General features: G+C 33.6%; 3 protein-coding genes across 3 annotated transcripts; 1 reads left to right on the top strand and 2 right to left on the bottom strand.

Moving 5' to 3' along the window:
- The first annotated feature begins 93 nt into the window (after window positions 1–93).
- LOC146168405 (uncharacterized) lies at window positions 94–2,342 on the top strand. Its single transcript, XM_083382727.1, has 4 exons — window positions 94–1,031; window positions 1,131–1,306; window positions 1,430–1,610; window positions 1,765–2,342. Exons 1-4 carry the CDS (start codon window positions 285–287, stop codon window positions 2,080–2,082), a joined length of 1,422 nt encoding a protein of 473 aa, XP_083238853.1. The 5' UTR covers window positions 94–284; the 3' UTR covers window positions 2,083–2,342.
- Window positions 2,343–2,759: 417 nt separating this feature from the next.
- Window positions 2,760–14,843, bottom strand: LOC146168404 (uncharacterized). The gene is made up of 14 exons (XM_083382704.1): window positions 14,646–14,843; window positions 14,434–14,579; window positions 13,750–13,889; window positions 11,279–11,417; window positions 10,795–10,948; window positions 10,475–10,594; window positions 10,197–10,279; window positions 10,033–10,108; window positions 9,695–9,822; window positions 9,440–9,555; window positions 8,665–8,774; window positions 8,524–8,592; window positions 4,755–4,902; window positions 2,760–4,650 (listed from the first exon to the last, which is right to left on the bottom strand). The coding sequence occupies exons 1-14, from the start codon at window positions 14,838–14,840 to the stop codon at window positions 4,580–4,582; spliced, it is 1,695 nt and encodes a 564-aa protein (XP_083238830.1). The 5' UTR covers window positions 14,841–14,843; the 3' UTR covers window positions 2,760–4,579.
- Window positions 14,844–15,049: 206 nt separating this feature from the next.
- LOC146168403 (uncharacterized) lies at window positions 15,050–17,037 on the bottom strand. Its single transcript, XM_083382714.1, has 2 exons — window positions 15,746–17,037; window positions 15,050–15,679 (listed from the first exon to the last, which is right to left on the bottom strand). Exons 1-2 carry the CDS (start codon window positions 16,287–16,289, stop codon window positions 15,063–15,065), a joined length of 1,161 nt encoding a protein of 386 aa, XP_083238840.1. The 5' UTR covers window positions 16,290–17,037; the 3' UTR covers window positions 15,050–15,062.
- Between the last annotated feature and the right edge of the window lie 2,694 nt (window positions 17,038–19,731).

Here is a 19,731-nt window from a genome sequence, read left to right as displayed (position 1 = left end):
TATCGTTAAATGACGCAAATGTAAAATAATATAAGTGTTGCAACCGATATAACATGTACAGATATAAAGGGGGCGATGTGGGTTATCAGAACATCTCAGGGTAGCGTGTTGACAAAAGTTATTAAAACGAAAACTACGTTGTTTTTCCATAATATACGAGTTTGTAAATGTTAGTAGTAGTTTTTGCAAAGCTGTTTTTTATGAGCAAAGTTGCTATATTGATATATTTGTAAGTAATTAAAAAAATAACTTTGAAATTATTTGAAGGTTTTTGATTAGAGGTAATGGATAACCGGAAGGTTTTTTATCAAAAACAGAAGTCATCTGATAGTTTTGTCCTGGTTGGTGATGATGCATGCTTTGCACAGCCAGATGTAAAACGCAGAATAAGTACCTTTGAAATGGTAACACCAAAACAACTCGACATTTCTGATAAAGATGAAGTAAATTCTTTAAAACCACAATTTCAACAGTTGACCAAAGACCAATATTTGCAGTATTTTGATGTCGATGGTAGAGTTGTTCAAGAGGAAAAGCTTCGACAAGACTTGTTTCATGGTGGCTGTGACCCGAAAATCCGAAAATCTGTTTGGTCATTTATTTTTGGTTTGTATCCTATGAGCTCCACAGAAAGAGAGAGGGCAGACTTTGACATTGAGCACCATTATAAGTACCATGCTCTTAAGTTAAGATGGCAGATGTACATGGGAGACAGTGATGGAGAGAATTTAAACGAAGAAATTGCCTTGTCTTCTGTTCCACAAGCAGACTTTATGTCAGTGGACTTGCCCCCATTTAGACCTACTGATTCAATAAAAGATTCTACCCACATAGACATGGCAAAAACTTATGCATGGAAAGAGAAAATGGACCAAACCCCTTCATCATGGTACAGGGTAATTGACAAGGACATTCCTAGGACTGATTTAAATCATGAATATTTCAAAGAAGCACCTGAAGATCATAAGAGAAAAATGAGAGACATCCTAATAACTTTTGGATTTTTTCATCCAACAATAGGATATGTACAGGTAAAACTCAAATTTGTTTTAAATGTAAAACACTTTTTTCAATAATATAATGTATTTTATTTACCAAAAAAGTATTCATTTTAATTTATTTGTGTATAGGGCATGAACGACATCTTGACCAGATTTTTGGTTGCTATGGAGTGTGAAGTTGATGCATTCTGGTGCTTTACTCATCACATGGAACGAATTGAACAAGATTTTGATGAAAATGGCATGGTAGAAAAAATGGAACTGGTACAAAGTTTGCTGAAAGATCTTGAGCCAAATTTGTACAGGTATGTATATATTTATTACATTGCCAATATAAAGTAATGCTGTGTGAGTAACTTAAGGTGATTCATAATCTTTGCTATTCAGTCATTCAATGCTAAAAATAACATCTGAAGTGTATTTTCAAGCCATTTATCAAACTGCAATGTTGCGGATTTGATATTTTGTCATCGATGGCTGTTGGTCTCATTTAAACGCGAGTTTGACTACGATGAATCTATTCAATATTTTGAAATGGCCCAGTCCAACCACTTGGAACTAGACTCTGCTGCTGCAGTAACAGCAAAAGATACTCAGCTTCGAATAGAGGTAATTTTTAGCCACCTTGTTACGTATATTTGTTGTTTAATTATGTTTATAAATCATTATGGTGACACCTTGTATCATTATTTTTTACATAGTATGTATATTATATATATATATAATTTACAGGCAATAATAACTGGTTAAATGTTTGTTGCAGGTTATGAATGATGAAGGAAAATCTCGATTTAATAATCCTTTAGTGAAAGAAACAAACTATACATTTGAAGTATTTGTTTGTGTTGCAATTATAATGTTGAAAAGACAAATGTTCTTGGCTTGTAAAGAAGCATCCGATGTCTTTGAGGTGGCCTGTAACATTCGGGGTACCATTTGTTTGCAAGAAGTACATGCCAAGGCTTACAATCTGTTTTTTAAGTATTGTAAGAAATCTGTATCAGATGAATACAATAAAGGAAGTAAAACTAAATTTTTCAGCAAGTTTTTAAAAATGTTTCCATCAATATCCTGGAAGTGATAGAATTGAATATTTTTTTCTAAACAATTTAAATATTGCCAAACTTTCCTGAAGATGTTCCCTTTGTATACTTATGAATTACTTTGCACTTATGTGTAGATGTCTGTTTTTATACTACTACTATTTGCAATTTTGGCGTTATGCAAAAATAAAATCTTATTATTTTTAAAAGAACACTTATTACTACACAACCCATTAGGCAGACTTTTTTTTTATCTTAAAATATAACCTGTAAAACATGATTTTGAAATTTTGTAGTGCATAGTGTTGATTTTATTTTCATGGCAGAATTAGACAGTGGGACACATTTTATAAGCATGTGTTCTATGTGCATATTAATAAAAATAAGTACTATCAAGAGACATATATATAACAACGAAAAGCGGTATTAAAAAAACATAATAAAAAAGTTTTTAAAATGTGTATATATAATAAAAATCGAGAAAATGAGAAAAAACAACAACCAGAGATAAATTTTTGCTTAGAAATAAAACTGCAATGGATTTAACAAAAATAAGTATCAGTTATAGACTTATAGTATTCTTTATAACTATTGTCATGGAAGCAGAAGTTCATTTAAATCAGTTTTTAGTAGTGCCAAATTACAGTACAAAAAAGGTGAGAACCGCTAGGATTAGGGATGTTCAAAGTAGAATATCGAATCCTTGGATTCGAATCCAATTCTGCCGTTTATTTCGGGTAATTGGAACCGATATCATTTAATGATTTGCCGCTTATTGTTGCGCCTAATTGTACCTACGCGTGTGGTAAGTTGGCCTGTCGCTGCGGCGACCAATTTACAGAGATTGCTTTAAAAGTAACCTGGTAGTAGTGTCAGCGTTTTTCCGGGCGACCAATTACCGCGTCTCGCGATAACGTTTGTCTAATAATTAAGTGTCAATCAAGCGTTATTGGGCGAGCGACTAACGTGTAATGCCAGGTGCGGAGTTCGCAATTTCCCTAAATGCGTTACGTTGCAAAAGTAACTTTTACATTGTTATGCGCAGTGCAATTGTCAAGAATTCGTTATGTCAATAGTAACTTTGTATTCTTTGCAGTACATTATTTGACTGCATAACAGATCACGTTAGTAAAAAAATAAGCCCTAAGACCCGACAATGCTTGAAAAAACAGGACCGAATTGCTTAAGACTTGTGTGCAGTGTTGCATTGTACTCACTATTGGCAAAAATATAAGTTTTGGCAACAACCTGGACAGTTGACATATTACAGTTTACACAACTGCTTTAAATGACAGTTGTTAAGAATGTTAAACATATGGGAGATTTTTTTTATTATCATGTACACATGTTAGAAAATTGTTTGGGCGATTTATTGCTGTGATTGTGGGCCCTGTAGGGTAGATTAAGATTAATCCCTTCCCCAAACAAAATCGAGGTTAAATAATTTAATAAAAATTTACTAGGATTCGCTATTCTGCATTCGTTATTCTAGATTTGAAACCTATTATTCTAGAATACCTTGGGATTCTACTTTGAACATCCCTAACTAGGATTCAAAACTTTATGAATAAAAATCAAATTAATCAGGTGGTCCAAGCCCAGGCATAGCATCGTTATCTGTGGCCATGGTAAAATTGTTTTATTATTGTATACATTAGAGATTAATTAAAGATAAGTGATCAAAAAACATTAAAAGTGTTGAAACTGTTTGTTTCTGAAATCTGAATATATTTTTCAGGTTACCCATTTTATTATTTGTTTGCATATTTTAGTGGATTTTAAGGATGCAGTGTATCAGACAATGAAAGATGAACACAAATATGTGTGTTAACAACTGTGATCTACTTCTGGTGTGAGCTCGGACTCACTGCAGGCTAGTTGTTTTTCTAGCCTTCCCTGCTTGCATCATTTATTGACAGATTCAGTGAGTCTTACATGGCCTTTTCGGCTATCAGACACAGAGTCCTTCTAAGCTGACTAAATCTTGTTTTGTGCTTAATCATGTCCCCTAAGTTAAAAGTTTTGCGAATACACGCACTTTTGCTTGCACTTCCCCAAAATAATTTACCTCAGTTTCCTATATAATTGATTTTGTTTGCAGATTTGCCTGTGAGTTGAATGATAATGGCCGGATTGCTAAGTTTATGTTTAAAACGAAACTTTTTGACATCAAAAAAAAAAATTTTTAGGCCCTGACCAAAAAAGTGCTTGATCTGCCCTGGCATTCATTTAGTTTACCGCTTGTGTTCCATACCCCTGTACAATGAAAAAAAAACTATTTATGAAAAAAATATTGTGGCCAATGATGCTGTTAACCTTGGACCACCCTGGGATATACCATGTGATATTAAAACATAATTATATCTACAAATAATGCATAATTGAAAAGTGCAGTCAGGATAAAAAAATACAATTAATCTTTTTAGATGCACATTGCACATCTAAAATAATGTAGATTATTAATATAGTCTAACATGATATATATGAATGGCATTGGTTGATGATGCAGCAAAATCTAAGAGCAGTGGTAAGTTGTTACTGCATAGCACAAACTTGAGAAGCATGAGAATCACCATCCACATTAGATTGGAAGATTGCAGCTTTACCTGAAATAAAACAATAATTTTAAAATACCGCTGTATCTTAATTGTTGAAAAAAAAAAAATAATAAATAAATAAATAAAAATTCTATTTTAACTGCTCAGGTTACCTTGTTTTTTCATAATCATTTCAGATATTTTCAAATACTCATAAAAATCAATATTATTTGAGTTGTCTCTGTCAACTTCTTTCATGGCATCTTTCATTCCTTGCACAGTAACCATAGGCCCTCCAAAATCTTGAATAACTTGATAAAGCTAAAACATAAATAAAATGTCATCACATTTTACTAATATTATGAAGCCCACTGCTCATTTTAAAGCAAGAAAGTTATTATTTTAATAGTCAATAAAAAATATGCGCGACCAGGTAAATAGCAGTATCTATATATCCTTCGGACCAGCCACAATGTGTGAGGTATTTTACCAAGTAAGCTTTGTCGAAACATTGTTACTGAACGGCAAATCCATGGTAGGATTTATCAAAATGTTGAACTGCAATCCTTTTTAGTATTTTAAACTTACATGCAAATGTTTAACAGTAAAAACACAACATTTCACATTTATTTAATTAGTGGTTATTTATCCTCATTTTCATTTGTCAACTTATTCGAGAAAATACAGGTAGAATTTTTTAGTCTGTAAAATTTGAACTCAAAATTATGAAATTGAAACTATTAATAAATGCTTCAACATTTAAATAGCAAAATTCACAGTTATTTTAGCATGAGAAAGATAAACAATAAGTGAGCTACTTATGTGCTTCTACAGTAGAAGCAAGCTTATATATCATTTCACATCATCAACCCTATTCAAAAATAATCCTAAAGAGTTTTTTCTGGCAAATTTAACACTTAGTCTACATGTTACACTAAATGAAAACTAGCCTGTTCAGTGTTCACCCATACATCATACTATATACATTGGGTCAAATAATATAGTTTTGTAATAATGCATTTTACAGAGTATAACTAACATATTTTTGCAAGGTTTGTATTATATTAAATACTAGACGAAATACCCGGCGTTGCCCAGGTTAAATAAAATATTTACCAGTTATTTTAACAGGTTATAAATTAATTACACCACAATAATCACCACAAGTAAAAGTCTACCTGAATTTCGTCTAGCTAAACAAAATGAAACAATCCAACATATTGTGGGCTCTTTGTTACATGTTAAACTGCTGGCCTCATGTCATAGCCCATAATTATGGAAGATAAATGTGGTAATCAGAATATACCCAAAAAGTAATGTTACGGATAGTGTAAGAACTTTGTAAGATGCACAAATGCAAACATAGTTTTGTAATGTCATAACAAATTGGCTTATGATTAAACGTTTGCACTGCGTGTCACTAAATAGAAATTTCAAATCATGTGATGTGTTTTTATCGTGTGTCTAACAAAGAAGGTTAACCTAATGTTTCCCCACAATCAGAGTAACACCCCACAGCCTGTGTGAAAGCGGCATTAATGGAATGGCATGTTTAATTATGCGATTTATGTGATCTGCGCGGCTCTAAAGATCTAATTCTTGGTGTCCGTTAATTAAATTTTGAATTTGGTTAAAAGAGTGTAAAAATGAGGTATAAAAAGCAGTTTTGTGTTGGAAATAGGTCACTAAAGGAAAGGCGTAAACACGCTCTGACCACCAGCATTGTATAATCTTCTTCCTGAAGCCGCATGTTATAGCCGATAATTTAAAAGAAATATATTTAACATTAAACCAAATTGCAACATTCTGTGTTTTTAAGTGGAGCTACTAAACACACAACCTTGGCTAAACACGTCTTGCATATTTTACGTAACGAAAACCAGTGACATATGTCGATCAAAAACTACTAACTAACGTAAAAAGTGAGAGCACCAATTGTTCAAATTGCGGATAATTTAAGCAAATACGAAATCACGGTAGGTAGCATACTGCATCCACCCGATCCGTTAGAAATCAGTGCATTTCTAAGCAAAAAGGTCTACGACAATCAGGGCATCCAATGGCAGAAAAGTCTAGACTTTTAGACCTTGAGGTCCTGGCAATGCACTGATTTGGACCTTTAGGTAAACTCCCGGCGAAGATAAATTAAAAAGATTCATTAAAAGTTCAGAAAAGATAACAAAAAATATGAGATAGGATTAATAACACTTGACCCACCTAAACCCTAACGCTAACCCGAATCCTAACCCAAATAATGTGCGTTATTTTAATAATTCTTTAAATGCTGGGGAAAAAAGCCCAAACTCGGATTTCTCGTCCATTGTATTTAAGATTTTTACGTCACAAATTGAGGTATTGGGGCCTGAAGCGTTATAAGTATTAAATCATCGCACATTATTTGGGTTAGGGCGCTGGTTAGCGTTTGGGTTTGGTTGGGTCAAGTATTGTTAAACTTAATCTTCTTATGCACATTTGTTAATGCAAATTAGTGCATTGTCCAAGACCTCAAAGTCTAAAAGTCGGACTTTTTGATCCTTTGAATGCACTGATTGTCGTAGACCTTTTTGCTTAGAACTGCACTGATTTCTGACGGATGGGGTGCTGCATCCAACGAAAAAAAAATCCTGAAAAGTAAAAGTTGGAAAAGTAAATTTGCTTAGTGTTCAAACCGCTGCAATAAACGCGATGTTTTGCAAACTTAGTCCAAATGTTGCGTAGTTTATATTCGGTGAGGGTTGCTGAACGTTGTCTGTGAAAGTCTCTTACGTTCTTGTGAAAAAATGTTAAGGAAACGCTGCAATAAACGCAATATTTTGCGAACTTAGGCTCCATTTACATGGTTAAACAAACTGCAAAAAGCTATTAAACATAAAAGTAGAAATTTTTCCACATGAAATTTTTTTTATTTAACATGCAAACAAAGCATAATGCTGCGTGATGTTTTTGAAATGGTACGACTAAATAATCGTCTATATCACACGTCACTCGGGTGTCATACATCTTTTAGGTAACGAAACCCCGTAACATTTGTCAATTGAGAATAACTCTCAGACGTAAGGTTGTAGCAGAAATTGTTTAGACCTGCTTGATAGCGTAATATACGTAATCCCGGTGCTAAACTGCGTCAAACGTGAGAAAAATCCTCATTGAAAAAACAAATGCTTACTGATAAACTGCGGCAAGTATTGCGTGGTTAAAAACGGTTTGTTGTAGGTGTCCGTGTAGGTTTCCTGATGTTTATTCAAAGTATGTTTAAAAAAGCGAAAATTGCTAAACCTTTGCACTAAACGCCTAATTAAGCTGCGTCCAACGTCAGACAAACCCGCAACCCGTTAAAAAAAAGGTTTTGCGCGGTTATGTTAAGAGTTTTTTTACGACAAAATATGTAGCGACATTTATCGATTCAGAATTGCAAACAAACGCCTTCAAAATAAAAGTTGGTCACCCGTGACCGGTTTGCGACGGCGCTCGCTTGAGATGCGAGACTTTCTCTCATAGAAAGAAACAAATTTTTTCTGTCTGGGAGCACACAAGTTTCTTTCTATTTTCCCACTTGCCCGGCTACTCGCTTAAAGAGGGAGCAAAATGAGCCACGGTTGCTCTGTCTGTCTCCCTAAAGCGCGAACATGCTGACGACCGACTGCCGACTCACAAACTTTCCATTTTATTATGTTTAGATAACTAGTTGCATTGCATGTCCATCACATTTTTTGAAATATTTCGCGAGATAAAGTTTGAAAAACACTGCCAGAAACAAACAAGACTTATGTCTCACTAGATCAAGATAGGTTTGAACACAATGTTACCAAAATCGAGATTTATCTTTTAAGTCTAGTTGGTTTTCTCTTTCCTAACAATTAGATAAATATATAAACAACAAAATTTTGAAGAGTTAAGACTAATGTAGTGCTATATAAATCACACATTATTCTTACAGGTTACCTCTGGCAAATCAAGACAAAAATCATTATTTTTGTCATATTTCCTGAAGGTCTCCCATTGTTTGGACACCTTAAACAAACAAAAAATAATGAAAAACTATTTCACCTCAAAATAAATGATACTTTGGGTGTAAATACTAACTTGTTCCACAGTGAGATATGGAAAGTGCCTCATAACTTGTAAAAGATTTGCTCTTCCTGTAATAGTGTTCACAAGGGTTGGATGATGCGAATAATTTGTCTGTTTAGTACCTGTAAATTGGATATCTTAATTACAATCCATACGCAGGAACAAATATTGAAAAAATTGCACCAAGTTTTAGACATGTGACATCCAGTATTCAAGATATTTACTTATTTCGCTGGGTGAAAGCAAAAAAGATGATTGTCTCATTTCAGCTTTCACACTAATGGGTAAAGCATTAGATTGATGTGGATTTATCACTATAAAAAAATCTTTAAATTGGTTATCCATTTTCAGTTTTGTAAATGTATAAACCATAATATAGAATGTAATAAAATGCTTCAAAGTGTTATATATGAGTTCTTGTCAAACTTTTACGCCTGGTCAAAATTTTAATTTTTTCTAAAATATATTAAACAATCAGCAAATACTGCCACTTGTAGGGTTCTAATAATCCTATTTTTTACAAGATGTACAGAACTTGATTTTATGTCTGTTAACAAAATAAAAAGATGCAAATTTCATGGGTAAAATGGATATTCCATTTAAACCAGAAACTGTTTCCGTTATTATCATTGCCAATGTATAAGTTTAACTAAACTAGCTAAATTAAACTGGTTGGTGAATAGGTTAAACTAAAATATTCTTTACAAAAATAATTTACATAGTTTTTTACTTGTCAATTTCTAAAATTTATTATTTTTTTTTATCAACACAGTCTATTCTCACAAACCGGCAACATTGTTTGGGTTGTTTTTGACAATATTCACATCAGTATCCCGAGTTTTGCTGGTTCCCTTGTAAATTCTCCTTGGTAATATAAGCTCTTTGGAGTTCACCATTTGTGACCTATGATTAGAAACATAAAAATAATGTATGTGATATAGCTATTAAATTTAGGCAACAGTGACAATCATAAAAAAAGTAATGGTAAGACTTATTATATATGTCCTAACGAACGACATAGGGCGATGCTAAAATAGCTTACCTCGTTAATTTTTGTCTTTTCTGAAATTGCATCTCATCATTTGGAATTTTGTACTGCTTTGGTAAGTCATTGTGTATGTCTTGAAGTGAACCATTACCGGAACAATCTTTTAAATATCTCAGCATGGCCTAATCAAACATTGTTTATTACAGCATTTTTTTAGCAACAACAAATAGTTGTGGTAAAGTAATAAAACAAATAGTATAGGCCAGTGGTTTTTAACTGGGCTCTATGGACTTCCACGGGATGTTTCAATAATAATTTAACAGCTAGTGCCGAACCATTGTTATAGTGCAGGATACAAATCTTATAATATGCATTGTGGAAGAAAATTTTACTTGAAATTGAACGTTGTCTGCATCTGGGCTAAAACAATGACTTGGATGTTCAGTTTCCCATTTGTCCATTAAGCTCCTGTGTAATGAAAAAAAATAACAAAACACATTTTAAATTAGAAAAGTATTTTAGATCAATTACTAGTAAGATTTAGACCATTACTCACCTGTAATCAGCCTGTAAACCACGAAAACAGCCAGCAACTACTTTGTGTTGCTCATGCATTTCTTTCTGTAATCTGTAGATTGCCTGTTAATATGGAACAAGTGTTTTTAAACTTATAGCAAAAGTTTGATAGCAAAGTTGTTTATGAGGCCATGTATGTAACCTAAAATAACTGATTAGAAATTGATTGTTTAAAAGTGTTAAAAATTTCAGTGGCTAAAGCATTATCAGAAATTTACAATTAAATGCTAACTTTATGCAATACGACTAAATACTTACCTGCTCTTTTAAATATATTTCTTGTTTTTTGTGTTGCAACTTTTCATATAGGTCATTTGTACATGGTGCACTGAAAAATTCACTTTTAATTTGTAATTTTCCAACATTTTCTTGAAGTTTCTAAAAATAGAATCAGACTATTCTATGTTTCTATTAAAGTTGCCTAAATTATTATGTGGTGCATTTTGTTACTTAAAATCTATCTAAATATATTCCCAATCAATAAAATTTGTTAATGGAATCAGTATAAATTCTATGCATTGTTGTCAGCTTTTTCAATAATTTAACTAAAAATAAATAATAGTAACTTACTAACTTACCATAATTCTGCTATGCATGTTTTTGTATGTCTTTTTGTGTTTCTCTTCCGCATCAGATAAAACCTCATCTTTTTTCTTTATTTCATCTTTGTGTTTATTCATTGTATTTTCCATCTGCTTTTGCCATGCTAAAATAGTTCTGCTTTGTTCAAGCCTTAAACAGAAGAGATGTAAATCTTTAAAAAGTTACAAATAAACCAAAAAATGTAAGAATACCCCGATAAATCTTATTTCTAAGATTTTTCTGTGCGGTCATTTTAGAAACTGAACCAATATCAAAGGCACTTGGTATTGTCGTATAATTCTGTTGATCAACATAGCCGACAAAATTAATACCATTTTAATGCATGTAAGCCGGGCAGTGCAGCATCACAAAAAGTTTAACTTTGGTGGGCACAATTACCATGGTGAATATACATCTTTATATTTGAAGCAACTCTTTTAGAAGAAAAGAAAGAGTTTTTTTACAAAAAATGTAGCATACATTCCAATCTTTCCTTCGGCATTCTGAAGCTGAACCTCCAAGTCATCAAAGCGGGAAAACCATATTTCTCTTTCTCTTGATGTGTCATCAAGCTTTGATTCTGATAATGCCAGTTTATTTTTCAGCAATTTTACTTCATCTGGTAAACAAATAAAATATGTTACCTTAAACAGTTGCGGTAACATGACAATTAAATATAAATAATTAAAAATCCTAACGTAGAACTCAATTTTCATCTGGAATTTAACAGTTATGATATACATATAACAAGATACTAAAACATTTATATACACAATGTGTAAATTCTGTCATCAAGCCCTTTTGGAGTCATGCTAACCAACAAAATACGCACGCATTTTATAGAACACCTGAATGCCTCAGAAAAATCTTACCAAATTTGTTTGACTTAATCAGGATTTTCATGCAAGCAAAACCATGCTGTAAAAACCACTAGCCTGTAGTGAGGTTTGAACTCATAACCTCCTGCTTAACCGTTAATAATCCTAATCCTGATTAAGGATGTCTGATTCTGATATTTTTGACAAACAGTTTCACAATCCGATCCTATATCAAATAACCAACATTAATTGAAAAACCAGTATCAATTTGGTCTTGGGTTGGCACCAAAAACTTGCTAGTATCAGATGAATATGGATACTACCACACAGCATCAGGTTTCGGCTTTTATCCCATATTACGGACATCCCTAATTCTAATTAGTTTGAGTGATTTCTGTAAGCTATTCTAAAGGCATCCGGTATACAACAGACCAAATAGGATATTCACCAGCTAAATAGTACCACATTTTATATAAAACACATGAAACTGGTATAACAAAATTATACAACATAGGTTTTGGGTGTTCAATGTATGGTATTTTCTGGTAAAACAGGCATGTAAACCACAGTACAGCAGATTTTTTTTAAATGCACTTTCTTTGAACATTCAATGTAACGTTGCACACTGCTGCATGTTAAGCAAGACACTATGAGCTTACTTAATATTAATGTTGTGTGTGTGACAAGTTAAAATGTTTGGTTGAATAGACTCATCTCAGCACAGAGGAAAAATCAAATTATAAGAAAAAAAATTATGACCCTTGTCTAAGGTGACAGGTTTTAAATTATTGGTTTATTTTTCTTTTTTATGTGATATGCATGGCTTTGTCTGGTCTTACTATAGTTTGTTTTTGTGCAGCTAAATGCATGCTATATCGTTGTAAAAATAATGTTGTTTCTGCCCTTTCACCTCTTAGTGGCAAATTGCCAACCAAGATGAATCCCATACAACAGTTCAGAATAAATCCAATATGTACACCGAATGCCATCGCAGACTCACCAAATCTGTCTATCAATGATGCAAACAAGGCAGGCTAGAAAAACAACTAGCCTGCAGAGAGGTTTGACGACCTCAAGCATACAGTGACTGTCCCTCTACCAACTAAGCTACACTGGCTCAGAGAGAAGCAAGTAGTGAAAAACTATAGGCCAATGCTTGTTACATTCTGTTAGTGCAAGCAACTTCACATTGAAGGGGATCTATAGTAGCATATCATCTTTCAATGAAAGATGCACATGCATAATTATGTGTCCAATAACTGTGATCTAGCCAATAGGGCAGACCTGGGCAACATACGGCCCGCGGCTTATTTTTAATAAAATACATAGGCTCAGCGAAAACCAGGGCAAGTTTGACAGATCTTGTCAAGATCCATCAAATTCGATTTTTGGCCTGTTCTAAATGCTATAACGGAAATTCTTTTCGCGCTTCGCGCGAATCTCTTCTGTGTTGCTTGTATGTTCCACGCGATTTTTTGGCAACTTCACAGAAAGATAGCGTCCTCTGCTTAGTGACACTCTCTCCAACGAAAGTTTAACAAACTTAGCCTAATATTTAAAATATATATAAATATTAGGCTAAGCTTGTTAAACTTGGTAACACATACATCGGTAACTTAAAGTTTTAAAAATGAAGAAAAAACATATAGGCAAGTTTTTCGTACGAAATTTTCACGTATTTTAATCTTAAGTTTTGGGTCAACGCGCCCCACAACTTAATAAACGCTAATACATCAAGCAATATACATTTTTAGTCGGTGCTCAATGCTTCACGTACCATCTAAATCTAAATTAAAGTTTGCATTTTCAAACAAACATAGTCGCAAATTTTTCGCGGGAATCCGACTTAAATTGCACATTTTTGCAAAACTCGAAACGTAATAACAAATTGGTTGATTATTTGTTTTACACCGTCAGAGTATGACGTCATATTGTATGTATTTTAGATCCTATATTTGACCCGCCCGCCACAATATTTTAGGTTTCTCATGCGACCCGCGGCTAAAAATAATTGCCCACCCCTGCAAAAATAAAATATTATTTTAATATGTTTCTAATATTACAATATTGTTTAGTGTAATTTATCATGCAACGTTACTTACAATTGTTCAATAAAAATAAATTTTATACAACCTTGAGCACATTTAAGCTGCACAATCAGCGAAATTTCTTTGTCAGTTCTTCGTTTTAAGGATTGTAACAAAACTGACTTGCAAGCATCAAATGAGTTGGTCAAGGCAAGTAAGAGCTTATTCATTTCCATCTCAATGTTCCTTAAATGATATAGTTTGTTGAAACATAAAAAAAGAAAATAATGATGACTTTAGTGTAGTCGTTTTTAATCGTTTTAAGTCACAGAAGACTTTATGCGTTAAAATTATTTTGCAGAACACAAAATGAAAGTTTATCCATTAAAATAAACAACATAACAATAATTTATTTACATTTAGATTTTCTATGTGCGATACCTGGGAACAACAATAAATTAGGCAAATGACAGTTTTTATAAAACAAAAGTCCATCACATTAAACCAGTGATTTCTGACGAATTTTCTATGGAATAATACTCAAAAGGATATTTTTTTGCGAAATACAGTTGAAAATCACTGCTCTAATGTGGCACTGATATTTTTTTTAAATAACTTTTTAAATGGGCTGACACCAGGTCTAGTGCTTGACAATCACTTTTAAACAACACCCTTGATTTTTGGCTACTCTATTATTATTTTAATAGTAATGGTCGACCAGGTGCATTACAAAAATGTTTTTAAATAAATAATTTACTTTATGACTTGCATTATTGTTTAAAATCCATACTTCAAACTTATTTCAGCACTTCCAGTAAAACTCCTTGTTCTAGTCATTTGTCTGGTTTTGGTTGGTTTTTTAAGTTGCTTGTTATGGGACATAGATGACGCCCACCAAAGGTAGCGCTCCCTTACACCTCGGAAAACATTTTCATCCTACAACATAGTAAAACACACAGGATTAGAATATGGGAAAAAAATAATTATTGTGTTTTCTTTTACCAAACTGAACATCCTTTGAGCAAGAGCTTGATAAGACTCTTGGCTTTTTCTGTGACGGGCATTCACCAAAACTGCGACAGCATCAAGCAGGCAAACACAGGCTGATTTAATATCAAGTACATGGTGAACAGAAAATTCTTCAACCTCAGAAGTTGATGTTGAAGAGACACTGAACACTTCCTCAGACTTGCTCATGGCAATACAACAGCAATTCTAAACAAAACTGGTCTAAACAATTAAAAGAATGATCAAAAGACAAGCAACAATTAAAATATATATTTGCATGCTGGTAAACTATACATAAAGTTTTATATGTTGACAAAATAAATTTACATGGCAAGCTATTGAAAGAAAAAAAATAGAACAAGCCATGAAATGTTGAAATATTATTTATGGTAAACAACAAAACATAATATTTTACACATGCATATTCCAGTGGGGATCAGTTTGTGTTTCAATGTCAAGTAACTGTGCAAGAAAATCAGGTTCATTATCTAGTTCATTAAAGTATGTTTGTGTACAGGAATTGGTCAAAATGCTTCGTTGTTCTTCCCACATACAATGATTGGTGTCGGTTTGAGTGTGGATGTGATTCCAGTCACAGCTTGTTTCAGTGCACATGTTATGGTTCATATGTAAGTTTTTATTCCAAGATATGTAAGGCTCAGTATCAGCACTGGATGTCTGTACAGTTTTTGTCTGCCAAGAGAGGTGTGGATATTGGGTACAATCTGTAGAAGTGGATTGTTTAGTGTTTGAAAAACATATCTGGTTCTCCAGATCACCTGTATTGGTAGCAGTTGTACTGCCAGAACTAGTAAATCTAGATCCTGTGGTATCTTCTTTGTTATGTAAATCTTGAACACATTCAGCATTATATTGATGTGGTAAGTCTTTTATGCCTAGTTCCAAAAGCAGGTCATCAGTTTGACAGAAAACACTGTCTTTCTGGGGAAAGTCTGGTTGAAAGGATGAAAGATTTGTTTGTGTACCAGTAAAGGTTTGATAGACAGGTTGCACCCATTCATCAACATCTGTTTGACAAAAAGTACTCATGGAGTCAGAATATTTGTTATTACATACATCATTAGATTTATTACTTTGATCTGCTGCACTATGAGCAATATTTTCTTGCTGGAATGAAATAGGCTTGGTTTGTACTGGAAGGTATGGATTGCAGGATGTTTCAACTTGAAATGCAATTTGTTTAGGTGTATCCTTAGTTGAAACTTGGACTGTTGTTTGTGTAGGTTGTAAAATAACTTTATTAAGTGGAAAACATATGAATGGAGTAACACCAGGTGATATTGGTAAAATATTACTCTTGAATGTAAGCAACTTGAACTTAGTCACTTTGTTATTGTTTGGCAATAAGATTTTTTTAGAATCACCCAAGGCATTGGGAAGCAGCGAAGAAGGTAGCTTTCCTTTTTTAGAAAACAAGTGTATAAGATCTGAGGGCACTTTGTGCCGTAGCCTTCGTACATGAATAAGCAAGCTTCGTTTTGAAAGAAATTGTGCTTCACATGAACATCTGAACTTTACTCCACATAAGTTCAAATGCATTTTTAAGGTGTGCTTCGTTGCAAAACACCTATTACACTTTGTGCACAAAGTTGAAGTATTCTTTTTAATAATACTCATTTTTTTACCTACAAAACAACTGGTTTGGCACTACAGATAAAATTGTAACAAGCAATGGCTTAAACATTACCTATATAAATACATATTAAAACTAAATATTTTAATTTGCTTTTTTAATCATTTTTTCACCAAATTTAAAAGTAAACATTTATAATTAAACCCAGGAATACAATTAACTATTGTTCTCCTTTCATTTATATTATTTTACAACTTTTTGCTCAAAAAAGGCAAATTTGCTTGTGCGAATATAAAATACATCAGTTGCATAATCATAGGCAATAGGCATTGTGAGAAAGATTATTTTGCAGGATTTTTCTTTGGAGGGCATCTATATAGAAATAATTCTAAAAACACTTGTTATCCTCTCCGCTAAATACTCCAAATGCGCTCCCAAGTGTGAAACAAATCCGTTTACTTGGTTAAATGGGCAAAGCTTTTAATATAAAAGGTGACGTTCGGCCCGGGTTCACCAAACTTCTTTCAAAAAGGGCCAGATAATTGTAAGGCCTGACCATCGGGGGACAGATAACTGTTAGGATTTAAGATTGCGGGCCAGGTATAATATTTTTTGTCAAACTTTATTAATTAAGGTTAAAAGTTTAAGCAATATTATTAAGATAGTATACTTAGCCCACCTTCACCCAAACAATAACCGCACCCTCAGACAAATATTGTGCATTGTTTTAATACTTGTTTCAACGCTGTGGTAGAATGCTAGACCAGCGGCATCAATTTACTATAAAACGATATCTAATTTTGATTGACCCCATGTTGACCTCACGGCCGATCCGTTTCCACGGTGAATGTACTACTTGGTTTTGTTTTGTCACGCTTGAATGAAATTTTATGAAGAAAACAATAACTTTTTGACGTAACAAAGTGTATTTTTTGGCTTATATTAAGGTCCTGTGATTCAAGTTGATTAACAATGCGTCCGCAAACTACGTAAAAAGTAAGCAGTTTACCTTGGAATAGTTTGAAAATGGTTGATCAGGGGAAAAAATGGAAAATCAGCACCGATGCGCTCGAAAATTTGTTGTCAACTCATTTGGGCGTAGACGATGGTATTTCTTAACTTAAAAAATAATTTTATTTTAAGTTTCTATTCGATAATATTTTTAACAGAGAAAGAAGCCTATGAACATGTTAATGGTTTAATTGATTGCATAAATGAGCTAACACGTGAAAGGCAGTCATCAGTTGATCAATTAGAAGAAACGACAATCAAAGTCGCGGTCGCAAGAAGAAAATACAACTCAATAAAAACAAATGCAGCTGAAGAATTGGCAAGTATTACATTTTTGTTTATGTATCCTCAGCCGAAAACCAACACGCACAGTTGAACACCACGAACCAGCGTAAATGCCAATGGTCGTCGTAATTTTTTAGCGTACGACGTGTTACCGCAAGTCAAATTTTTGACACTGGCAACTTTTTTTCATTTGCGGATACACGTGAAAGTTCTATTAAAGCAGGGGTTCCCAACCTTTGGTACGCGTACCGAGTGGATTGTCTTTGCCTAGAGTTCAAGAAGTTAAGGACAGGTATTTTATCAGCCTGTTCCTTTGAAGTCAGATTAAGGACGTGTAAGAGACCATAGGCAGCCGTCGGCCCTCGTCTTAAGGACCAGCGCCTATCTTTACCCCTAACTACAAGAACTCTCTTCGCTAAACTTACATTATATTGTTAGAAAATGCCACCGCACTGAATATTGGGCGAGTTTAAACTAAATTAAACCAAAATTTTTTTAGACGTAAGCTACCGTAGATCAGTGTTTCTTTAACAGGTGAATTGTTCACCCCGGGGTGAATTTTTGCAGGGGTGAACCAACCAAAAGGGGTGAATAAGGGTGAACCGACAGAAATTATTGATAGCTCTGCAGTAAATCGACTACTGAACTTTTGTTTTATGGTGTGTTTTTTGCTTATTGTATAGTGAAGTTGGTTTACACTGAGTGAACGTGTACAAATATAAGTACAAAAATTGGTGACTGTTTTTGTGCTTTTTTAGCTTTATATCTCTGGACTCGAGAAATTGTAGATTTGCAATGGTAGAACTTAGCTTGAGTTGATCTTACCAAAAATCGAAACAACTTAAGTCATTTTGTGCTGTTATATATAGACGAGATAGTTTTATCATATCATGAGACAAGGGTGAATGAAATCTGGAGATAAATGCTAGGGGTGAACAAAACAAAAAAAAATAAGAAACACTTCTGAAGATCATACATTTTACGCCCATTTTATTGGTTTTGCAACACCCCTTTAGCTTTTACTATAAAATAGAGATAAAATGATTACGTTAGACTCGATAAAGTGTTTCAATGAACATCTGCATGGTCCGTTTATACTTATTTATAAATCAGTGACGTGCCACTTCTAAGTCGCGCCTATATAAAATGCCAATGCAACAAAGCAAGGTTAAAAATAGAACCTGGATATTTGAACTTATTGTCCCGGCCATGGTATAGGACCGTCGCTCTGACGAAAATGAGCTCGGCATTCTAAGTGGTAAGACAAAGAAACAATCAGCATGGCTTCCTTTTTTGAATGTTTTATTTTTTATTAGATCATAGATATATGTGTAAATATGGTACAGCTACTCAAGAGACTATAGTCGTCGACTACTCCCTCACCCATGGGGCGCCGTTTGAAAAAAAACAAATACGATTCTAGGTCTACGGACAGCCTGTTTGTCCGATTTAGCTTAAATCGAACTGTAGGCCTAAGTTTGTCCAATTTACATCTAAATCGGACAGAAAATTTGTCCGATTCAAGTTTTGTCTGATTTAAGTTTAATCGGAGAGAATTTCATTTCGATATAACTTAGGGATTAACGAAGTTCTTCTTCTGTCTTAAGTTTTTTCTGCAACCTTTTTTTAAGAACTGTAGGCCCTAACAGTCCAAAACAGGCTGCAGGGAGTCGAGATGTCTTCGGGTTCACGACTTTTTTTTTTCAAAATCCAGTTCGACCTAATTTATTTTTAAAATCGGTTCAGGGCGCTGGTCTAGAATCCTGCCACAGTTATTAAATCAGCGCACAATATTTGGTTTAGGGTGCTCCCAGTTGCAATTTCAATTTTGACAATCTGGTGTCGTTAATCTACATTTTTTAGTTCGTAATTATAGAATACCGCCAAAAATATCTATAATCTAGATTGCATATAGTCTTACATCTAGATGAAAATAATCTAGAAATAATGAAAACTGTGTTAAAGCTGGATTCTAATTTAAGGCAGAACTTGATTAGGTTTGATACGCCCTGCAAACAACTGGCGTTAAAGTAATATCGGAATGTATTTCTGTCCGATTTAATTTAGAGGGACAAATTATATAGCGATTTCAGTTAAATTGTCAACACTCCTTTCCGATTTAGATTTAGCTTAACTCGAGTTATAATTTGCCCTCTAAATTACCTCAGACAGAAAATTTGCCGGATTTAA

Source organism: Ascidiella aspersa, chromosome 1 (assembly GCF_963924565.1).
Source record: "Ascidiella aspersa chromosome 1, kaAscAspe10.2, whole genome shotgun sequence".
Lineage (NCBI taxonomy): Eukaryota > Metazoa > Chordata > Ascidiacea > Phlebobranchia > Ascidiidae > Ascidiella > Ascidiella aspersa.
Note: the sequence above shows the minus strand (reverse complement) of the source record. Positions and strands in the feature narration are given on the sequence as shown.